The sequence below is a fragment of the Blennius ocellaris genome (genome assembly GCF_963422515.1).
Source record: "Blennius ocellaris genome assembly, chromosome: 12".
Lineage (NCBI taxonomy): Eukaryota > Metazoa > Chordata > Actinopteri > Blenniiformes > Blenniidae > Blennius > Blennius ocellaris.
The window spans coordinates 14,529,801-14,554,819 of NC_137661.1; the positions used below are offsets into that span (position 1 = coordinate 14,529,801).

Below are 25,019 nucleotides of genomic sequence, written 5' to 3' on the forward strand. Positions count from 1 at the left end.
GGCATCTGTGCATATAGCTTGTGGAAAAATATCAGATGCATGCCTCATGCACCACTGTAAATGCTTCAGTTGCACAATGTTATTTCCTAACAGGCAAGCATGGAAGCAGCTTGGTGACATGGAGCCAGAGCAGGCGATGCAGGAGTATATATCCTATGTGAATGTGTTAGACCCTGAAGGCAGCACAAAGGTAATACAACATTATAAACATATTTTGAGACTGATAATTGTTAATTATTGTATATTGTGTTCTGTACAATGGAAGAATATACCATGGGTCTGGAAGAACCGACTTCAAAAGAAGAAAATGAATCTTGAACAAAGTATTAAAAATATTCTGCATGCTGCACATGCACAAATCTACAATCAATTTATTTTTCTTCTTCATTGTGTGCTCTTAGTATATATGACCTACCTTAACCAAGAAGTCTGAAAACACATAACAGTCCTTAATGCAGATGTGTTTGTGTTGAATGACAATGTTCTCTCATTTGGTCTTCACACACGTTTTGCAAATGTGTAAAGATATTTAGACTCAAACAACAACCATTATGTCAAATACAAAAAAGCTGCTCAGTCCTATACTGTTCCTCACTGAAATGATATTCCCCACAAGCAAGTATGAAAAATGAGAATGTAGTAACGGCACACTTGTAAAACGATCTGCAGAAACATCAACATTCATGTGCATATTTTGTTTTCAGGGCAAAGGCTCAGAGAGATGGTTTATTATGGAATAATTTCAGTGAATTATGTATCATCATTTATCAGTGCCTTGCAGACTGGAAATACACAGTTAAACTGTCTTTTCAGCATTCTTTTGCCAGACAAAGTTTAGTAATAAACTCCTCACACATGCTAGTACTGTGTATGTCAATAAAGCAAACGCGCATAAGTTCAGATGCACAGTGTGACGGAAATGATATTAAATTGACAAATATCCATTGCCATAATTGGACTGCTCCTTTTAAGATTAAAGACATCCTATAAAATGCAGTGTGGTTTCTTTTCCAGTAGATGTCAGTGTCACATTTCTGTGTCGCATCAGGCTTTGGGGTGAAATGTATTCCCTCATGTAGTATCAACACTGCAAGAGAAAATATCATAGTTGTATTCAGAAGCTCACATTTTGCGACATGAAGAATGCAACAAATTGTTGTGGTCTGCCTGAGTAATGCTGGGTTTTTTTGGTGAGGGTTTACGTACTTCTTTGTCATGTCATGGAACTGTGTCAGGAGAGGTGTGTTGCCATGGTCAACTTGTCCTTTGAGAGAGCAACTGAATAATTCGGGGATTATGCATTCAGCATTTGTTTGTGTCCATGCAGGGTCCTCATTTGAACGTGAACATACATTTACAGTCATTTGAATTTCTACAAACCCAACCCCCCCCCATGAGATGAATCCAAAGAATTCCCTTCAAGTACCCTGAAATAACCATCATATATGCTGAATGATCTGCTTTGTTTGTGCACATTTTCTTCTTTACTTTGTTGATTACATTGACTGCAGGTCAGGTCCTCTTTGTTCTCCATCTTTGTGTTACCTGCTCTTTTTCTGTTGTTTTTGGCCTCCTTCGTCTTCTTTTCTCCTTTAACCCCGTCACTATTTTCCTCCAATGTCCCTCCATTTTAATTATTCCCTCGCCTCATTTGAGTCCGTTTAATAGCATCACTGTCAATCGAGTGTCTGACCCTGACACATTTCTCAGTGGCCCTGCAGCAGGACAATACACACCGACTCTGCCCCACAGTTGCACAATGTTAAGGGAAAGCCCAGCAGACAGGCAGAAAAATGCTCCACTGCCCCCTGAAAAGAACCTGATTCTATTAGTGTTAACAAAGCGCCATAGCATGGCAGTAGCTATTCATTTGGAAGCACAGTTAAATGGTGTAAGTAAGAGTGCATAGACAGAGAAGCAGGAGAGAGAATAATAGCCACAATTTGACCTCTGTTCCTGTCCCAATTGTTGAGCAGACACTGGCTTTATATTGCATTATAGTGCAGAAGAGTGGGGCCAGTGCATCAGCGAATATTCTGAGTTTCTGAAGTGAATTAGGTTCTCCCAAAAGTGCACGCACAGTTGTTTTGCTTCGCTTGTCATGTTCCCCCCCACTCTCCCTATTTCATAAAATCTGATTTGTATGGGTTCTTTTGTGAGTCAAGCTTGGTAAAGCAAAGAATGGATAATAAATTCTTGGATGAGATGAATGTAATTCCTTGAAAACACAGAACATCAGATACCTCTCATGGTAACTTTGATCTATTATGTTTTTTAATGTACTTTTTTAGTCACTCGTGAGGTCATACCCAAAGCCTGACAATGTTGTTTTAAAACTACACATTTTCAACTTGATTATAGTGGGTGGAATATTGTTTGTGGTGGTCAGTGTATAGATTCAGATATTCACACTGAATAGTTAGGCCCTGTCCTTTTGTGTTGGGACGACACAAAACATTTAGGACTCACATTCATACACACAGTGTTCCAGGCTGCTCAACTGATTGGGTTGGTGTTTGGTACAGGCTGTTATTGCACACCATGTTAATGGACAATGATTTATATGACTCGTAAATGCAACAAATTCAGACTGTGAGAGGTGGAAATAGTTCTTTGTTTTTAGGTCTGTTTTGTTCCCACAGGAAAGAGGAGCAGAGCGACGGTCAGTGTTTGGAGGAGCAGCAGTCAGCTGTCTATATCAGGAAGAGATGATCAGGTATTTAAAGCATGCCGAACAAAGACAACCCGTCACATTGATTTCACAGAGAAACCCACAAGCGTCATTTTGATTTTCGCACTTTGTCTGAGATGCTGTAATATCTGGATACTTTTTTCTTCTGTTTTTAAAATCCTTTTCTTTTAAGGATGCTTGGACTGACTTTTTTTTTTTTTTTTTAAACAACTTGTTTAATGCTCAGGTCAACTGAGTCAGTCTGGCATTGTTAACCGATGGCCTTGATGCTGTATTCGATTATATTCAACCGACCGTAACGACATTTAGGGTTTGGAGACGTCATACAGTTCCTGATTTATGTTAATGAAATATATTCTCCATTTACTCTTGCCTGGCAGGCTTACTGAAGCTTAAAAACCCCATCTTCATTTCAATGAAAGAAGAGCTCTTTTGGAGATGAAAATGAGATGTGTGAATCCTGCAGGTTTTCCTGCATAAATGGCTGTATGTGATTAGTATGCACAGTCTCAAAAAGAAGCGACCAGGGTCTCTCCTTTTTAATTACGTTATGATTTGGGAGGGTGGGTGATGAAGACGCGCTGGGTGCAGCAGAGCGAGGCAGGTGAAGCAGGTATCCCAGAATAATACTCCTCTTGGTGATATCCCACAGTAACGGTGCCCCCAGGGAGACCGGCAGGAAGGAAGGCGTTAGTATCACATACACACACCTATGTATGCACAAGTGCCCACAAAACATATACTCTTTTGCTATAGGTCGCTATGAATTTCATCCGAATCCATGCCTAACCTGCCAGAACTGTTACACTCACTGCTCTGCTGCATTTCAATTTCCTCTCCTCTACACACAAATACACACACACAACCCACTCCATATTAATCAGCTAAGCACCTGTTAACCACACAGTTAATTAGTGTGTGTGTGTGTGTGTGTGTGTGTGTGTGTGTGTGTGTGTGTGTGTGTGTGTGTGTGTGTGTGTGTGTGTGTGTGTGTGTGTGTGTGTGCGTGTGTGTGTGTGTGCGTGTGTGCGTGTGCGTGTGCGTGTGTGTGTGTGAGACTGAGCTGATCAGTGTGTGTGATTGAGGAAACTTGCGTTTGTATTTCGCTCACCCACCTTGAAGAGGGACGCTTGTAAACACTGGTGGCTTTGTTGTCCAAACACTTTGCTTAAAGCCAAGTTATTTCAGTAGTTATTGTTTCTTGTACTATTGTGGACCTCGGCCTTGTTGAGAGCGTTGACTAGGATCCTATGAGGAATTCGATGACAGATTGCCCAGGGGTGTGTGTGTATGTATGTGTTTGATGGATTGTGTGGCCATGGTGTTGATCAGTGAAGCTCAGGCCAGGTAGATGAGGGTCCTCCACCACTGTGACCAGTTTAGCCTGATGGATGAAGGACATATCTGCCAGTACACCAGACTGGACACACACTTGTGAGTCTCTCTCTCTCCTTCTCTCATTCTCTCTGTCTCTCTCTCAGGCACAAACACACACAATCCTATCTCCCCCAGTGATGACAGAGTAGCCTATGACCTTCCCAGCATGCTTAGCGGTGCTGCTGATGTCATGTCGTTTAAAGGTCCCACATTAATCATTTGTTTTATAGTTTTCGGATTCATGTGTGTTCTCACCAAGCAGGGAAACAATGAGAATCACAAATATTGTTGCGAATACCTTCATTTGTAAAACTATTTTAGTGCTTCTGTGTATTGTGTAACAAAATAACCCATTTAGGGTGTGTGTGTGTGTGTACTTTTTATATGTGCCATACACCAGTCATGCCAGTTCCGTCTGTCCATCGACAAAAGACTGATGAGTCTGGCCTATTGATTAGTTGCCGGAGGAGACGGATAGCGGCCACACATCAGGGACACTTAGGGTCACCATGGCCATCAGATGGGGGGAAGTGGGCGTGGCTCAGTGTGTGGCCTCATGAATAAACATAGCGCTGGTAATCAGGAGTATGTAAATGAATGTGTTCATACATAACCTTGCTCTGCTAAAAGTGTAATGAGTTATTCATAATTCACAGGGGCCTGATGAGGGAATATTGTGGAGAGGGAGGCAATGAACTGGAGAAAGCACACAGCTGAAGAAAAGAACGTTCATCAGAACATTAAGAGAACAAACGGCAGATCAAACTTTCTTTGTGTCCCACTGGATGTGTCGGTTTTAGAGATGAATTCTCAAAGTAAACAATGAAATGTGTTGATTGTGAGTCAGACAGATTGATGTCATTTTTAGATAATCCATTGCGTCTCTGGAGGAGAGCCATGCTTGAGTTCAGTGGATCTCTGAGGACTGGGAATCTGTAATTCATTTCTAATATGTTGCTTTTGGTGCTTTCCCAGACGTCTACCTCTCCTCGTTCAGTGCTTCACTTCATATTAGTATTGGGTTTGTAACCAAACTCACACTTTAGAATATCATCCAGATTTTCCAGTTTCAAAACATTACCAAAGCAGATATATTTACATCGACCTGTACACACTCCTCATTTACCAATCTTATAGAAGCTGAGATTATTGAAAAACCATGTGAATGTGCTAGATGGTGAAAAATCGCATTTATAAAATGGCTTGACCTTTACAATTAAACCCATAGTTTTGAGAGTGTTTGAGTTCCATTTAGAGTTAGATATCACCCTTGAGCTTCATAGGTGAACAGCCCACAGTTTCTCCTTTTGTTGGCGTTGCTGTGAGACCTGTGAGGCCCAGAACTGCAGAGTGTGCCACTATCAGAGACAGGAACCGGGGGGGATTTGGCTTTGGGGATGACAGAATGACTGCGTGGGCGTAGTAAAGCAGCAGGTATTCGGGGTTTCTCTCAGACAATAGAGCACTAAATTCAATTAATCTGAATGCTCAGCATCGGTAAGGGGAAGAGGAAGGCGTAAAGCTCTAAATGAGATTTTGGCCCCTTCTCTCCCCCCCCCCCTCACCCTACATGTCTCAACCACTGCCACTGCCACTGCTCTCCATTTATCCCCCTCCACTCTTTCCCCCAATACCAGGAGGTGATTAGAGACGCAGCGATATAATTGTGTGTATGTGCGTGCGTGTGTGTGCGTGCGTGCGATATACCAGTGTTCCCAAGGGAGATTGGCACGTGTGGCTGCTGTTCACATATGTGATTGGGATCCAAAATATATGATTATCTGATATTATGACCTTGATGACTAAATTGTGGTACTCTTACTGATAATGTGATATTTACACTCATTTAAGGCTATTGTGTGTATACAGTATACAGAAAGATATTTTTAATCTATTTTTTATATCTTATTTATTAGTTCCATTTTGCATAGAGCATCACAAATAATTTCTCCCTTGGATTATAAAAGTAGTCTGAATTTGATTTGCTTCCCTGATCTGCACAGTGTTGCATTAATGAGCATTTTGTAAATGATGATGAAATAGGACAGTAAGATGGTTTCATTGGGTTTGTCAAGGATTTTGGATAACAGGCATTTTAAATGTTCAAGGATACATTTTGCAGAAAATATATAACATTCAGTTCTGTAATTAGTTCCAATAAAACTACTCTCTCTTGAATAAGTAAATCACAATAGCAAAGGCATCAAATGTGGCAAGAAGTATTCTTGCTGGTTTTCAGTTGTGCAATTTTTCAGAGGTGTGAGCTGCACAAAGATAAAACAACTCTGAAGACAGAGAAAGTCTTCTTGAAATGGGCCAAGCGAGCAATAACGCAAAAGCAAGCAAAGTAAAGTCCTCCCGTCCTTATGTGATGAATTATGATGAAAAAATGAAGTTCACTTACCTTGCTCTTTTTCTCTCTGTGTTTTTTTCCATCTGTACTGTATCGCTCTCAGGGAAGAGGACAAGAACATCTTTGACTACTGCAGAGAAAATAACATCGACCACATCAGCAAGGCTATCGTATCCCAGAAAGTGGATGTCAATACTAAAGATGAAGAGGTACCTACAAAGCAGTGCCAAGAATTATTTTGAAGTGAAGCTGTATCCGTCACCTGTTTACTATTATTAAGTTTGCGTGAACAGGTAATCACCATGGCAGCTTTGTGTTTTATATACTGTACATAATGTTGAAGGTTTTTTGTTTTTTTTGTTTTTTTTTAACCATCCGCTGAATGTCTGTCAGCTGCATGGCTTCCTGCTTCATGCTGACCCATCTGTGCGGGAGGGCAGGTTTAAATGATCAGAGATGTCAAGAAAAAAAACATGTCGCCAAGGAATATATCATGCTTCTCTTTTTACAGTTGTTACATAATGCTTTCAGTGAGCTGCAGCCACACACACGGGAACCAGTGCTCAGGCTGAAATGCGTAAATTGTATGAACAGTTATTAATATCGCGGGGTGTTTTCTGGATTGACCCTGGAATCCATTGATCTGTCCCTGATTCATTATCATCCAAGCCAAATGGCTCCCTGCATCTCTTTCATCGCGGCCATTCTTCAGATAAACAGGCAGTCGGCTGGTGAGTTCACAGTCAAAGGCCAGATGGCTGAGGGACCTCGGTGCACAAAGCGTTGTCTGCCAGTCATTGTTGGCATCTTAACAACTGTAGTTCACCTGGCTCCACAGCAGAGGGCAGTGGTGAAGTGCCACATGAATAAGTAGCCTGATCTCGTTCTGCAGCTTAGAAGCAGAGAAATTGGCAAAAAGATACTCTGACACTCTGTCCCAGAACCCAGTCTTTGGGTTTGTGATCAATCTTCCCCCAGCATCTCATAAATCAGGTAGTTATATCAAAAAGACTAAAGGTTCAATAGAGTAAAGGGAGTATATTTTGACATCACATCAGAAAATGCTGAGAACGCTCATGATCATTCATGTAAATTAATCTCCCCCTTGATTACACTAATATAATTTGGAAAGTTATTATTTTTAGGGAAGTCATACAAAACAATCAATCATCAGAAGCGTATTACAAACCAAAACTGGTATTTCTTTTCATGCACAATGTTTAAAACAAACCATATGTTCCTTTCTATGGGGAGAAATGGTAGCAAACAGAAATAATCTGTCCTTTCACTTTAGTTTAATTAGTATTTCATTTATATTACTCTAAATCCCTTTCATGAAATTGTATATTAAAATACAGAAAAATCTGACATGAGCAAAAAGTGGAAAGAAAATCTATTTTACCAGAAGGTAGCCCAACAGAGATGTTGGGATTCTGCTTGCACTTGTTAGGAGACGGTATGAGGGAACCGGATAGGATAGGCAGATACAGAAAAAACTTGAAGTCTTCTATTCATGTCATCCATGTTTGTTGCATTTGAAAAGTAATAATTTCATTGTCAGATAATTTTCAATCGGATGCACATTATGGTAATTAGGCCGTGGGGGAGATTTTCCCGACGGTATTGTCAATTGTTTTGGTATTTAAAAAATATTTTATTGTTGTTATTTATTGTTGGTATTTAAAGAACAACACTTCTCTCGTGGTTATTCAGAGATACAGTATGTCATACCAGCAGGAAATGATTACTTTAAGTATTTCAGTTATTCCAATTTCCAATATTACTTTTTTTTACTATTATGCACAAGTTCTAAAGTGCAAAAACTCAAGTGTGTGTATTGTAGCTGAGCGAGAAGAAGAGGATGAAGTTCAGTAAAGAAGAATTTCGAGGTTGCCACACGTGTGCATGCACTATGTGCATTACAACCAGGTTCTTTATGTGCATCTGGTTAAAGATGTCCTGTTCTTACGCTTTGGAACCTTCTTCATCTGCATAAGAACATTCATCCCTAATCAGGCCCAAACCCTTCCTGAATATGGCTGCTTATATTTTTGTTCCTGTGAATGGAGTGTGGCCAGTTTCACTTGTAGTACTATAATCTGCAAACTCTGGTCGTCAGTGAAGTGGGCCAGCAGTACATCTCGATGAAGGAGAGGGATGTGGAACAACTTCCTGGTATTCTGGCCTGGCGTCGAGGCGTCCATTTGATCAAGCAGCCACTGTGGTCAGCATGATTTAAAGCAACAATATTGCAGCTCTTGAACCTAAAAAAAGGTTCTTGTCAGTTGGTCCATGCGTGCATGTGTGTGACAATAAATGGATATAGAGAACGCTAAGATTCCTTTGAGTCATATGGATTATGTATAACTGAATTTGCAATTGTAGACTGCAGTCTGTGCCTCAACCTCCTGCTTGTCTTCCTTTCCTTCTCATGATCACATACACACTACTCACAAAAGTTTGGGATGTTTGGATTTTGGGGTGAAATTTATGGAAAACGTAAATGTTCATGCTCGTGATATTATATCATGAAAGTAAGGCATTTAAGTAGAAGTATGCAATGGAGATGCAGTTGTTCTCTAATGACGCAACCTCCATGAGCTTGGAGCAGTGTCATCCATGAAGATGAAATTAGGCCTGTGTTGTTCATGCAGGGGCACAATGACTGGACTAATCATGTTATCTAGGTAGAATGGACTTGTCACTGTACCTTTCACAAAGTGTAGGACATTTTTGTATTGACTAGACATTCCTGCCAACACTGTAACTGTGACACCACCACCAAACAATCATCTGGTGGCTGATGCATAGCGCTCTCCTTGACATCTTCAAAATTGTTTGGCAGCCATCATTTCTGCTCAGTGTGAATATACCTTCATCAGAGAAGGCAGTGTAAATCCTTCATGGCCCATATGCAAGACGGTGTCTGGTGATGTGGTCAGGTACCTTTGCAGGTCGTCTAACACCAATGATTTCCAATGATCTGAAACCTCACTCGGTGACTCTCACTTTCCTTAAATGTCACTGTACTTGAGTGGCATTCATCATCTGGTTCTGCAGGGCGCTGTTCACAATGAAGTGGTCATCAGGGGGGGAAAAATGCAGCAAATTCCTTTTAAAAGATTGCCCGAGTCATGATGTTTTCATTTACTTGTGTGCTTATGTTGGCAGGGTCGTGCTCTTCTACACTGGGCCTGTGACAGAGGACACAAAGAGCTGGTGTCTATGTTACTGGAACACAAAGCGGACATCGACGGTCAAGTGAGAACCCTTTCGCTTTTTCTGTCTCTTATCAGGGGATTCTGCAAGATTGACACTTAATTGGTTCATTTGAACAAAAGTTGTCGTTGGTCCTTGTTGTTTACTCAAAACTCATTTACATTTTATTTGCGGACATGAAAACTGGTGTTGGTGGACAAAAATAAATCATGTGTTATTATTTCACATATATCTGACAGTAAATCATCATGTTACTCAAACTTAAAGCTTTAGGTTAATTTCTAATGTAATTTGTCTTTTTAGAAACGTTCTGTTTTTTCCTAAAACTTTTGAACTTGCCGCAGATTTGGGCAACTGGTGTTGCAGGCGCGTCAAGTCTGTCTTTATAGCCTGCAAGACAATTTCTAAAAGGAATGACTCTAATAACAACTGTAGTAATTCCTTCAATATTGTGAAACTAAATGCATGCTGAGATGGAAATGATCAAATTCACATGTTGACTGAATCTGCTGAATGTTAATTTAGTAGCTCCAGCTCCTCATTCACTGTTCAATTGATGGTCACAACTTGACCCTCTGGTAGAGTCGATAAAACCTCCCTCAATATGGAAACTTTGCCCAGACTTCACATTTAGCATATGGGTAAGAAAATGTTTTACGTCACAATTTTTCTAAAGATTAAGACATTTTTTGTTGGGGGGAATAAAACAGTCCAGATTAATGGCATGAGCAGGTTTTTGATGTATTTTGTTGGCGTCACATTCCTTTGTAGGTCATGACACGGTGGGTTTGTTGTTGATCAGTTAATATCAATCATCGTATTAGATGCAGTTTTGTGGTGAAAATGCGGGGATCCTTTGGTTTTTCCCCCAACATAGCTCTGAACACATGAACAGGTAAACTGAAGAAAAACAAAGACACCTCGGGCATCCCTGTCGCATTCCTGTTTTCTCACTCCATCCCTCTGAGAAGGTCACCTTTAATTCACTTTGTGCCACAGACAAATCCCTCAGGGCTTTAGCAGACAGAGTTAGCTGGTAGCTAGCCGACTGTTTAGGCTCCCCAAGGTTTAGCAGCATCCAGGAGGCTTTAGCTTTGGTGGTAAGCTGGCTCAGCCGCACATTGGAGAAATTACTCCTCTTCCCTGAACAGGAGCACGACACAGTGGAGTTCATGGGGCTGCACACTGAGGTTTTAACTGTAAGGGCGAATCAATTGGAAGTAATCAGGCAAATTGTTTTATGTTGCACAACCCACATAATCAGGACATTTCACAAATGACTTTCTCTTTTGTGGTCATGCGTGGCCCCTTTTGTTTTGAACACTCACTGGGAGGGGGTGGATTTGTGTGGAGTGAGAGCTTTAGCAGTCGGATGACTACAAAACACTTCACTTATGATTTACAGCCATATCGAAAGATAATGACAGCAGGAGAGATGGATGCATAGTTTGAGGCTTTTGTCCTTTTTCCACCCTGAGATTTGGTGCATTTAAAGTCATATTTCTATCATTAAAACGTGAATTAAAATCTCCAACTACCAACCGTTTCCAGCAGTCCACGCAGGAAGCAATTCTTTTCCCAGACACTGACTGAATTCAAGCATACTTGAAGGATACTTTAAGCTCGTCACACTTGTTTCTGTTTCCTTAAATTATTTTGTGGCAACGCAAACAAAAACAGGATAATAGCAATCATTGTATAATGCGGTTGAAGTTTCAAATGTGCCTTCCGGAGAAATCATCAAGATGAAAAACATCACTGGATGATTCAAAGACGGGATTTTTTATTTTTTTTTTATCCATTAGGAATGCAAACAAAAGCTGAATTCATGTATTCAGGTTGGCAGGACCATCCACCTGCCTGCCTTTCAGGTGTCAGAGGAAACAGACCATAGAGGAGACTGAATATTAAATTAATTGAATCTCTGCTTCAGAGTTGCTGGTTTCAGATTTATGATGTGGCAACGAGGTGGCTCAGAGGAAAATATAGACGGCTAAATCATACCAATCTGTCACAATGCCAAATTATCTCACACTGTAAAGCTTATCAAACAATACGATTCTCATTATAATGTCAAAACGACTTGGAACACATTTTTCGTGGGGTTTTTTTTTCTTCTTCTTTTGCTTCAGAGTTGGAGAATGAAGAAGATAAAAGCAAGACAGGGAGGAGCGGATATATTTTCTATATACTAGTGAAAGATAAATGGGATGGACAGTTTTGAAAATGCCCCTTTGGTGGAAAACAGTACGAGTGGCTGCGTGTGGGTTCATGAGAAGAATGGAGGAATGTTTGGGTTGTTTGCAGGCTATTAAGAGCGACCAGTAATCTGTCCTGACCTCTACCAACTGCCGAGCAACCAGTAAATAAAGATCAAACATGATTTATGCTTAATTTGTTGATTAAAAAGGGGAGGGGGACTTCAGAGTTAAAACAAAAAGTATTATTATTTGCTTGGCAGAGGAGGAAAATCATTGGAAATTAATCAACTGATTGTTTTAGTGAATTGTTCCCAAACCCTGGTAACCTGCATTAAGGGCTTGTTTGATCGTTAATCCAGGATCAAGGCAGCGAGAACGACAATAGGTAGCTGTGTGTGTTTGAATCCACAGATCACAGATCTGCCACCTGCCAACTGTAGATCAGGCCTGGTGCTGGTACAATACGTTAAACCCTCCTGCCCTCCTCCTCCTCCTCCTCCTCCTCACCATATCAGTGCTCCCTCAGCTGATACATTCAGAGAAAGTGGGGCAGACGGCACCAACTCTGGGAAAGATGACGGTAAAACCGCAATCAGTTTAACAATGGAAATTGTGCCGTAAAGCTGGACTAATATTCTTTGTACAAGAATGTAAAAAGAGAGATTTATTACAAATGAGCTTAAGTTAGGGATATTCCATCATATCAGGGCTCAAATGCATATCTCCATAGTATATAAGTATAATGCCCATAGTATAAGCTGGTTTTAAGTTGTTAAAATATTAAATTCAGTATTCAGTCCACAGCTTGAACAGCCTCCAAAGTACTTAACAATGTTAATCACATTCACCAACTCATGCACACTCACATACTGGATGCTATGCAAGGCGCTCGGTTCATCCACTGGAAGCAGTTTGGGATTCAGTGTCTTGCTCAAGAAAAACTGTGACATGTGGACATGGAGTGATGGAGAATCAAACCTGCAACCTTCCGATTGTTTGTTCTTGTTACGGAATGAACCTGTCCAGGATCTCTACTTAGGTCAGTTGGGATCAGCACCACAGCTCTCTACCCTAAGTTGGATAAGTTGCTGTAGAAGATGGATTAACCTCTTCTTATACAGCACCAACAACAACATGGCGATCTCATAACACTTCACAGAGAAAAACACAACTGTTGCACATGTTTCCACACATGAGCACACAAGTGCTTGTGGACATGAAAACTCCTTTTTACCATTACAACTCTACAGAACCAGACTCGGATGTGGCTGCTTTCTGCTTTCCTGGGTAGTGAGGACAGAAAAGGATAAGAAACGATCCGGAGAGCAACAAGCAAACAACCAAGTTGACATCAGATAGTGAGGTTATCCACTTGCCACTTGACCTGATTGGAGCAGGAGGCTCAGAGAGAGAGAGAGAGAGAGAGCGAGAGAAAAAAAAGATGAGCGCATAGACTACAGAAGAAGAGCCTGAGTGACTGACACTTAATAGTTACACATGAATATAGAGGAGAAATCTCTGAGTGGTTTAAACCTATATCAGCTTAACTGCCTTAATTTCTCTGAGCCAGCATGTACCCGATTTTAGTGACATTATACAAGTAATTGAAAGTATTTCTGCACACTTATATCATGCAGGAGTGAAAAGGAGAAGTCCTGGCCAAAAATAACTCCCAGGTTTGTCACAGTGGTGCTGGCAGTTGAAATCAATGTTTGTGAACAAATAACATATTTTATGTTTTATTTGAGTTCAGGAACACAAAATTACAGCACGTTCATGCTTTTAAGTCTTGAGAATAAGCTTCTAGTTTGAGAAGCTGATTGGTATCATCTGCATCTGCGGTTGTTTGTCACTCTGTTATGTTGTTTTTCAGACTTCAATATGTCCACACATTGCTGTGTAGATACTTGGATGTTTGGATGATTGGTTTCATTTAGATATTTAAATTAGATGTTCATGTGAAATATTTAGCCGTAAAATCCCAACACCTTATGTCCAGGAATATGCCAGGGACTCAACCTTCATGTTCAACCTGCCACACCGTTACTCTACCTCATGTCCCAATAGTTTCCTGTTGTAATGGAAGGATAAAGTACATGCTTTGGAGAAAAGTCCCTTAAAACCATCTATGTGAACCAAGATGGATTTCCATGTTCCCCTGGTGAAAAAGCATACTAGAAATAGTTGAGACTTGGAACTTAAAATTAAAAAAAAAAAATTAAGTTTGTTAGTTAATTGGATTTTTATTCCATTCATTGACAAAAGAGAAATACTAAACAATGAAAATCCAAATTTTAAATTCTGATTTAAAGAAAGCAGAATGAACTTGTGAAATCTGAGCCATTTATATGACAATATTAGTTTACAATAAACATTAAAATCAAACAGAATAACAAAAAAATAAATTATGTCTCTAAAGAATGAAAAACAAGTTATTTAAGCAACGGCATCATAATCTTTCAATAGATTTTCCCCACTTAATACCAATACATGACTTGGTCAAAATGAAAATATTACACAGGCTTCAATGAGTTCAGCAAAACTGAACAGATTGTTGTCTGGGGGTTTTTCTCTTTTTTTTAATTGATTGCTCAACGCCAATACAGGCTGTTGCAAGCAAGATGGAAAATAAGTCCTGTGACTACACTACTCTATAATTCACTAGGTGTCAGTGGACACAACAAATCACAAGTACTCACAATCTCTTTCTGGGGAATGTGCTAAGAATATACAGGTGTATCTTGAAAAATTAGTTAAAAGATTGCATTATCATAACTTATTAATCTTATATTTATGGAACTGAGGCCATTTGAATGACAGTTTGAGAATAATGAACTTTCCTATGATATATATATATTTTTGGAGCATCTGTATATAGTTATTCAGGTAAATTATATCAAATACTGGGGCTTGACAAGGTAATAAAACAACAGTTAAAAACTAAGAAATAATCAAAATGATTTTATTCAATAGATTACTTTTTCCTTTTACTTTCTAAAATCTATTAAAAACACATTACATGTGAGTACAATATAAGCAATATCACTGCTGTACTGAAGTCCAAATTGTAAGATATCTTTCCACCTTTGAAGAAACTTAGTTTGTTAACATTATGACTGCACAGAAGTATATTAAATCAATCTCTGAGCAAGTAAAGGATGTCAGTGACATCCCAGGTTGACATATCATTTAATCACCCTTTATATTTCCATAAGTGTTTCTGTGTGTTTCCTTGTCTTCAGGTTAATCTCAGCCAAGGGATGTACATCCAAACCACCCACAGCGTCCCCTCACCTGAGGAGGATGAGGGGAAGCTGTGGATGTATGCCTTCACAGACAGGACATGTCCATTCACATTAAGAGGAGTTGAAAAGTTGGAGCCAGGAATGGTCCAGAGTAGAATTTCACGTCCGACTTGATTATTGACAGAGAAAGAAACAGAGCCGGGATTAAGTTGACAAAGAGGAAGGGCAGGTGAGATGCAGGTCGCCTGAATGCAAGACACAATGCCAAGAAGGAAGGAAGCATTTATGTCCAATGTGAAAGGTGTCTGGAGTGGGGGGGGTTGCTTTGCTTGATTCATCCCTAGATTTTTTTTGTTTGTTTCTCAGTCTGCCTCTCTTTCCCCTCTCCTCATCACTTTCCCCTCCCCCTGTGCTCCCGTTCTTTTTACGCGATCCCTCCCTGCCTCCGCCTCTACTTTGTATTAAAACAACATGATCCATGAGGCGGGGAGGGCGACTCGCAGCACCGCTAATTCTAATTAATCCAGTGTGGTAGCACGACCACGGCAGGCCCCAAGCACTCCCAGTCTATCAGATAGAAATTCATAACTTAATTGAGGTCAGAGCCTTGAGCCGGCAGAACAAAAGTCTCCAGCCAGGACCAGCGAGATCAATAGTAATAAATATCTGACTGGATGACCTACAATTGGTGTCTGGAGTGCACACAACAAGTCTCATGCATGTAGCTGCACAAGGATCCTGCATAGATATCTCAGGCCGCGTAGAGAAGTTCAGCCTTCTAACACAACAAACGTGATGCCTTTTGGAAGCTTTAAGCTTTTTCTGATGTATGAGCGTCTGAGTGTCTCTGTGGGGCCATTGATTTAATATTGTTGCCAGTGATGTGGGTGGAATTTCTTGACTTCTTTATATAATGAAGCCAAACAGTGAATTCATGAATGCGTATGAAATTGATCCATACCGTCAGTCTGACAACATTTTGAAAATCTTTTTGTAGTTTTTTTTTATTTTATTTTTTTTATTTCTTGAATTGCATATATAATATTACTTTTTCATGTTGAATTGAACCTTGTCAACACTTCCATGAGTGTGGCTTCCTCACCCACATTCAGGCAAATTTAAGTTGAAATATTGTCTAATAATAAAAGAAAAGTCTCTTGCTTTCACAGTAGCACAGTGAACCCTGGCTTATAATGATTTTCCTTCACGTCCTCGAGGCACATGAACAACATCTATTTATCTGAGCTGTGAAGATATAGTGATATACGGTGCACTTTTTTTTTTTATTATAAACCACAGCATATTGATTCTAGTTTAGAGGATTCTGATGCAATTATATTCTTATAAATATTTGTCTTAAGAATATGCACTCATAGTAATGGAGATTGAGACTTAAATAATCTAAATGTGTTTGCTGCCTTGTTTGGAGGTTTTTGACCCTAAAAAACAATTATGAAGTATTAAAATTTTAGATTTTTTTTTTTTTTTTTTGTAGAATTACCTTAAGGCTTTTTAAATCAAGCCATTTATGTTACACAAACTGTGACATCATACTGATGTAATGACATCTTGTGATGTGGTACCAATAACCAATAGCTATATCTCTTTTAAAACAATGTGTTTTTCAGTAAATCTGTGTAAGATGATAATATACATGTAAAAGTTTCCCAACACCCAGGGTATCAACTAACTGCTTTGGTCAAGCAAGGTTGGATAACAAAGTCAAACAAATAATTAACCATGCAATAATAGTTTGTAAAGATGCACACAAACACTGTTCTGTGAGAACAGCTGGAAATAACTGAGTTGCTATTGCTACTAGTAAATTAGGTTTTTTTGTTTGTTGTGACCAGTGATGAATGTAATATATGTTAGATTAATGCATAAGGTTTCCTTTTAAAATTACGATGTTCTATGAATAACACAACTGCTTTCAAAGGGGATCTGAAAGCTTGTCTTGTTTTCACTAAATAAAGAGTATGGAACAGCTTCCTAAATAAGTTAATGGTTGGTGCCAAAATCTCCCGGTACACAAATCAAGCTGCGTGTCAGAGAAAATATTTCACTTTCGGCAAACCGTACCAATTGTAAGTATTAGAATTTGTTGATGCACTTTTTCACTAAAAAGCACCGTAAACTCGTATCAATATCAATCACAGTTTACGTAGAAGTTGCAACAATCAGCAAAAATTGCGGCTTTTTAATGGATATGCAGCTCGGTCGTGAGCGACTACTTCGCTGTAAAGCTCAACGAGCTGTCCGAGCAAACAAAGCACACTGAATCCTCTCGTCTGTGTCCTCTACTCTCTAAGTGTCAACTACTCTGATCAAAGTGACACACACCCACACACACACACACACACACACACACGCACGCACACACACACACACACACACACACAGTGGTGGCTGATTGAAATTCTATGGTGGAGGCATTATTACACGTTTGTATCCCTCCCCTTTCCCAGCACAGCCTCCTATAACTAATGGCTCAGTCAGCCCAGTCATAACAAATATCCAGCAAGATTTGTCATAATTGTGCGTATGTGCGTGTGTGTGTGTGTGCGTGCGCATGTGTGTATAAGTGTGCAACCTATCCTGCAGAATATATAGGGTCGTTAAGAAAGAAAAGGCCGCAAGGTGGGAAAGTAAGGAAAAGAAATTTATTGAGCGGAATAAAAATGAAGAACAAAATGGAATAGCGAAAGAAATAGAGCACAGTAAACAAAGCCGCAAGATGAACCAAGTAAGGTCAAACAAAATGACAATACTGTCAAAATACGGCAAAATAATTTCAAGTTGGATTGTCAACCTCCTTAGTATTAGGAAGTCACTAAGTGACCTCCTGGACTAATGACGCTAGAAGAAACCTAATTGGAGTCAAGAATTAGGAAACCTGGAAGTCCATTCAATGAAATGAGATTAGACCAAAGTGTACACTTTGACCGATAAAAACACTCCAATTTTTTTTTTTTTTTTGGGGGGGGGGGGGATAAGCATCTGTTGATATGACAATGTCTCACAGGAACAAGATTTCTGAATATCTCAGGTCAAGAATTGTTAAGCTGTATAATGCTGAAAGATTTTGCAATGCCAACTCAAAGACTATTTACCAGTCGACATTTAGATAAACTGTCGACAAATGGTGGACACAATTTAGTACTGTGGTTACTCACCCGAGAAGATGAATTCCAGCCAAGTTGGCTCGGAAGGCTTGATGCAGGATGCTCAGTGCTGGAAGAAAAAAAAAAAGAACCCAAGAGAAGAGTGATGGCTTGGGTCTTAAAGAAGTGGTAAACGTTCTTGTTCTTGGGTTAAGCATATGCAAAATATTGAGTAGACATGATGCCCATGGCACTCCAAAGCCACTGTTAATAATAATAATAATAAAAATCACTGCAATGATGAAGTTGGCCGAAGAGCACTTGACACTCCACAAAGCTCCAGAGTTTTCTGAACTGATGCACCTAAGATAGTTTTGTTTGGAGTTTTTTGTTTTTAGAACACAGCACTCCATATGGTGTGCAAAATGCACCATTAAAACAAAGCAAATAATAAAGTATAGTAGAAGACATATCGTGGTTTGGAGCTGCGTCATGACTTGGCCAGTTTGCCTTCAAGAGGAAAATAATTATCAGGTCATCCAACAGAATAATGTCAGGATGAGTGTCCGCCAGTTGAAGTTCATTATATGTTTTTGTGACGCACCTCAACAATGACTTTAAACATCAAAGCAAATATACACAAGAATTGCGTCAACAAAAGGACAATCTACCTTTTGGAGTCGAGGCCTGAATCCAAAGGGACAACCTGAATGGTTTTCCTCAAGTCAAAGTGGATGGGTGGATGGGTGGATGGATGGATGGATGGATGCCCAATGGCTCTGTCAATGCCTCAACACTACAGTGGGAGTGCGACACTGGTAGAGGCCAGTGTTGCTTTTAGTATTTTATGATATTTGTCATTTTATTCAAGAACATTAGAACAAATAGATTTTTTTTTTACAAACAAGAATCAATACAAGCTTCCCTGAAGGATAATACACACAAACAAATAAAAGCACTGTTGCCACCTCACAGGGCATTTGACATTTTATAAGTCACACTGTAAGCTGCTCTTATAGGATTCATATTTAGTGCTTGCTGCACATTAGCTTGACTCGATGAAATGGAAGCTGTTGCCATGCTGTGTTAAAAGGGCCTATCAGACATAGATACAGTTATGAATCCATAATATGAGCACTCAGAAAAGAGCCAGCGACTTGACAGTAATAGTGTAGCCTAAAGAGCCATTCCAGCAGGTAACGGTCCTCTTTGCCATCATCAGCTGTTGTTTCTTTCTTATTGGCCACTCACTGGGCCTTGCCTACACTCAACTATTTGATTTCCATCGTTCTTAACCGTCCACATAAATTGTCAGGAGCATTAAAGCTGTCCTCGACTGTTTCAGACAGAGAGGGAGAAGGGGGAGGAGAGGAGAGTGAGAGCGTGTGAGCTGGATACAGACAGTGAGGGGAGGGAACGGGGGTGAGGAGAGAGAATAAACAAAGTAAGTGTTTTGCCTTCCATCAGTCTCCTGCAGTACTCAGCTTTATGAGTCCCATACTCCAAATGCCTCAGCCAGAGCCCCCACTTCCCAGCCATTGATTTTCATATTACACTCTTTTATGTATTTATTTATTTCATATATTTCTTTTTAAACATCATCGATGAGCCGCAGGAGGACAGACGGGACCTCTGGCGATGTTAATTCTCAGCCTTAACCCTATCCTCTCCCTCTGATGGCTTTAATGGAGGCTAAGGTGTCCCCCGGGAACAAGCAAGCTCAGCAACATGAGGCAGGGATGTACAAGAACAAAATCAGGCGAGAGATGCACATTTAAAGGACAGATCAGCTTATTTCGTGTGCTTTCAGAAAGAATTGAAATGATATTTTATTCATCTCCTAAAATAAAACACAAAATGTGTTTAGACACTTGTTACTCCTTGTGAAATGACTGCAGGGGATCGAATTAGTCCTACAGCGACATGTCACACATTCAGCATCCCCCAACAATAGATATGCACCAGCCCTCGCTTTTTTTTTTTTTTTTTTCCAGGGTTGTCCTCCTAAACTGTGATGTTGGTGATTCCAGCCATGAGTGTGAGAGGGAAGGGGGACACCGAGGCACCTGAAGGACACACCGAGGAGGTGTGAAGGGCAGGGAGTTTGGTATCAGGCTAATTTGACCGTGGGTGGCAGTGCTCACACGCTGAGTGGCAAGGTTACCTCTCCATGCTCGGAAAGGAGACCCAGATTCAATTAGGGCTGGCCTCGGTCTGCAGATCCTTTTAAAAGGGGGCCTTCCCAACACAACACGCGGGGATAAACACTCCCAGAATCATACATAGCACACAAAGGGCAGACTCGTATGCAAGCACATGGCCGTCTCGTCTCACACAAATACAAAGATTACATATGGAGCTTTGTCTCTCTGGACATTTTCAGTGATGCTTTTGCAAGTATAACTTCCATTCATCCATTTCATGTTCAGAGTTGCACTGTATTATAAGATTGTGCAAGCCACTCCATTACGTCTTGCATTTGATCTAAAGCCTTTTAGAGTGTTGCCAATAATTCGTGTTGATTATGACTGGTCAAAATTTGATGTTTCAAATGATGTGAATGGAGATTTACACATATGTTTGAGCAATCATCACTGTGATGATTCAATGTTATGTTGGAGGCTGATCTATAACCTCATTGGTGCAGGAATCTGAAGATTTTTTGTTTCATTTGAGGAATGTCCACGGTTTCAAGGTGAGATATCAGCTGTTGTGCCAAACCAAACAGAGATACTGAGGAACAACTATAAATTTTGCCACAAATATTGTGTTTTGGTGCTCCACAGTGGTGTATTGTTGAGGACTTACAGCCTGTCCATGATGGTGTATCCTGCCTTCACCCATAATCATGTGTGCTCCAGTACCAAGTGGAATTAATGGTGTAGAAAATGAATGGAAGTTATTGTATTAAAAAAAAAAAAAAAAAAAACTTTGTTGGCTTACTTAAGCAAAGTCATCAAAGGAAAGGTTTTTTTTAAATACGCAGTGTCTCAGATGAGGAAATGAGTCTTGAGGTCAAAATGTTCTCCGCAGAGATTATAACCTCTAAGTTTTCCTTGATGCATGACAGGAATCTTGTCTGGCGGTTTTACCACTACTGGTTGTATGAGATTGTTTGTGTAAGTATAGGGTTTGTTTGTTTGTTTGTTTGTTTTTGTGATAGCTGAGTAAAGATGATATATTTACCACCTGGAAAACCAGGATGCAGCACACAACAACTGAGCTGCCGTTCTTCTTGGAGAGAGTGCAGTACTGAAGTAAATGTGATTTTTAGTACTTCAGGGTGGTGTGTGGTGGCTTATGTTTCTGGTGCCAAAGTACCTGCTCTGGTTACAGATGCAACTCGCTGAAAAAGGATCATCGTCTCCATCTGGCTCAGATCTGTGTTCTTCTTTCTGATTAATAGCACCTGCTCATCATAATGCTGTCTGCTGGAATCTGCATACCAATGATCCCAGTCGCCTATCGATTCACCCGTCATACCACACACACACACAGACACACACACACAGACACACACACACACACTCACACACACACACTTATCCTTTCAGTGTGTCCCCCTCCCCCGTCCACTGTCATTATAAAAGTCAGCAGCTGCTGCATGCATTGGTCATAAATCATAATTGCTTGTTCATTTTTCTCCACTTGTTTAATGTTGCTGTCAGAGAGAGTCGGGGCAGAAAGAGAGGAGGCGGAGAAAGAGAGATGGAGAGAGGGAGAGACCCAAAGAAAGTTTACTGAGACGAAAAATGAGATAAGAACAGAGAGCTGAAGGAGAGGCTGCAACTGAAGGGTTCACAGCTTTTTCAGAAAGGCTCTTAGTGGCCATTTGAGGAACTGCGTTTGAGAAAGCACTGCACCGTTTCAGACTGCGGTCGCATGAGAGGCAGAATTATTCACTACAAAAATATCTTGCAACTGGAGCTCTTCTCTGTGCAAAGGATTGAAACTCTATTTTGGATTTGATTTATGAAACAGAGCTGATGACAGACATTCTGACCAAGGTCTAGTTTATATACAATAACAATACAAATCTCCTAAAATGTCTGTGAGCATAGCACATCTTAAGTAGTATTTTACTTTGATACTTAAGTCGCTATGCGACATATCAGATTCGTGTTGTTAATGCCGCTGCAGTCTTCATAGGTTGAGGTAGGTTTCACACAAATAAAATAATTTTTTAATCACTAAAGCTGTGAAGTTTCCATCTCGTCTACATGGCTCCCTAATCTTCATTGTGTAATGTGATGCAGATTAGGTGTTCAGAATAAGTGTTTTCCATTTCCTCCACAATTTAAAATCACAGAAACTGCTGAAAATTAGCTTTCCAAAAACAGGAAAACATGTTTGACTTGGTCTTCAGCTGCTTTTGTATAGATTAAGTGAGTAAGAGGCCAAAGTTTTATTTATATTCTGACTGGAAAAATAATTTTTAATATTTGGTGCGATAGACATGTGAAAGTGCACAACAATGTGAGCATGTGATTCTGTGTCTTTGCTTTGGTCTTTCTTTTGACAAATCTCAGGCAAGTTAGAATATTAATATTTTAGATTTTTTTTTTTTTTTTTAAGAAGGAAGACTGCCATGTCTCACTTTACATCCCTGATTCACTCTGTTTCTCTTTCATCCATCTTGGTTCACATCATTTGTTTGGTAGAAATGATAGATCGGCATAACTTAAATTCAGCAAAACTGCAATTGTACCGAGAGATCAATCCCTCTCTACGCCACTCCTAAGCATATTGCTCCACCCCATTAGAATGATACACTACGCTGTGCTGGATCTCTGCTGCTGGTATTGTGCAAGCAGCTGCTTTATTGAGCACTCTGCTGACATCCAGCCGGGCATTTCTGCATCGCAAGGGGAAACTTTGGATGACATGTAAAAGCAGAGGTTTTGTACGACATGCCTCCGTAATGGGATGGGAACAGGGGTGCACCAGAGAGAGGGGTGGGGGGGGAGGGGGGGAATGGGGGGTGGGCACTAACTGCAGGTATTGGGGGTGGGGGTGGGGGCAGGTGGGGTGGAAGTGTCTTTTTGCAGGCTGCTTCCAAAGCAAATGGAAGACAATCCAATTTCCCGTGATTCCATCAAGCCTCCGTCCTGGATCCAGGGGCATTAGGGAACGCTGAGAGGACAGGCCGCTGACCCCTCACATGGACATGCAAGAAGCATGTACACTGCACACGTGCACCGGTGTGGCGAGTGCACTATCGCTCCACTGAAACCTGTGCATGCTCACTTTATATTGTTCTTTTTTTTTTCTATAGCTCTTGCTGTACAAAAACCAGATTGAGCCTTTAAACACTAGATTGTCCTTGTGCACTGTCCGCCACGCATTCTTGCTTTTGTGTGTGTGTGCGTGTGTGCTCGTTAAACAACGAACTGCAGATTAGTGCTCGCTGCAGATTAGGGCTTAAACCCCTTACACTTTAATTATAACTGTATGTATTTATGTGCACAGAGGTCTTTCACTTGGCCCTGCCTGTAAACATCTGTCACTGTCTCAGCGGGGTGTGTGTGTGTGTGTGTGTGTGTGTGTGTGTGTGTGTGTGTGTGTGTGTGTGTGTGTGTGTGTGTGTGTGTGTGTGTGTGTGTGTGTGTGTGTGTGTGTGTGTGTGTGTGTGTGTGTGTGTGTGTGTGTGTGTGTGTGTGTGTGTGTGTGTGTGTGTGTGTGTGTGCTTCTTGCTACATATTTCCGAGAAATACCCCCTTTGAGGCAGTGTCTAAACATGGAACAGTTCTGCCGACTCCTGTCTTAACTTTAAATCATTGTGAAAGACACTTTGTCTGCAGTACATCACAGGTTGTGATTTGACTCTCAGACAGACGGCATTGTTGTCTTGGGTTAACCATGGTGCGCTTTCCACGCTCGTGGCGATTTGCATCTGTGCTCTTGTGATCCACCCAGAGGGAATAGAAAGCTCTAATCCAATCAGCAGGTCCCTGAAGTGCTGCCCCTGAGAGACACGGAGAAACATAACAATAGGATCACTCTGCACCAGGCCCAGCCAGAGAAGGAAAGGAAATTGTGGTGGTGGGGGGTTTAGAGGAAGAAAGCAGAAGAAGAGACCGGATGACTGAGAGTGAGGACGATGGATGTAAGGATGAATGGAGAAGACTGAATAGAGTGAAGAAGAGAAAAGCCAGTTTGTCATGGACAAAAAAAAAGAATTAAAAAAACTCCATAAAGGTATAGAGGAAGGACACTTGAAATTACCAAAACAAAACGGTGGACATGAGGATCTGCTGCTCAGAGAGCAGAAGTAGAAAGACTAATGAATAATTTGACCACAAGAGTTACTAATTTGGAAGGATTTTCACTGCAGTGACATTTTACAGAAAATGAGCAAATATCACTGCACCTCCTGGCTTTTTAATCTGTCTTTGAGAATTTGCACCCATTGTTCTTGGCTGCTCTTGTTCTTCGACCAGAGGCAACAGTTTGACCATTTATCATCATTATGAGGTGCAAAGGCAGGCTGGAGCAGTGATTAAGAACTGAATCAACTGTTGATGATGCCTGTCATATATTGTGTCCGAACACGCACGCACACACGCACACGCACACACACACACACACACACACACACACACACACACACACACACACACACACACACACACACACACACACACACACACACACACACACACACACACACACACACACACACAGGCCTGTCCACATCCCCAGTATAACATTTCCTGCAAGAATTATATCTCTGCCATTGAACTATTGACCTCAAGTATCATCTTTACTCTTCAAAGCACACACACACACACACACACACACACACATGGATAAGGCCACCCATGTCTC

General features: G+C 40.6%; 1 protein-coding gene across 1 annotated transcript in view; it reads left to right on the plus strand.

Moving 5' to 3' along the window:
* The window catches only part of acbd6 (acyl-CoA binding domain containing 6), a 32,053-nt gene that overhangs the window by 1,894 nt on the left and 5,140 nt on the right, over positions 1-25,019 (plus strand). Inside the window, exons 3-6 of the mRNA XM_080506957.1 lie at positions 94-190; positions 2,643-2,716; positions 6,526-6,631; positions 9,594-9,683. Coding sequence (XP_080363083.1) covers positions 94-190; positions 2,643-2,716; positions 6,526-6,631; positions 9,594-9,683 — 367 coding nt within the window. The remainder of the gene's footprint in view (positions 1-93; positions 191-2,642; positions 2,717-6,525; positions 6,632-9,593; positions 9,684-25,019) is intronic.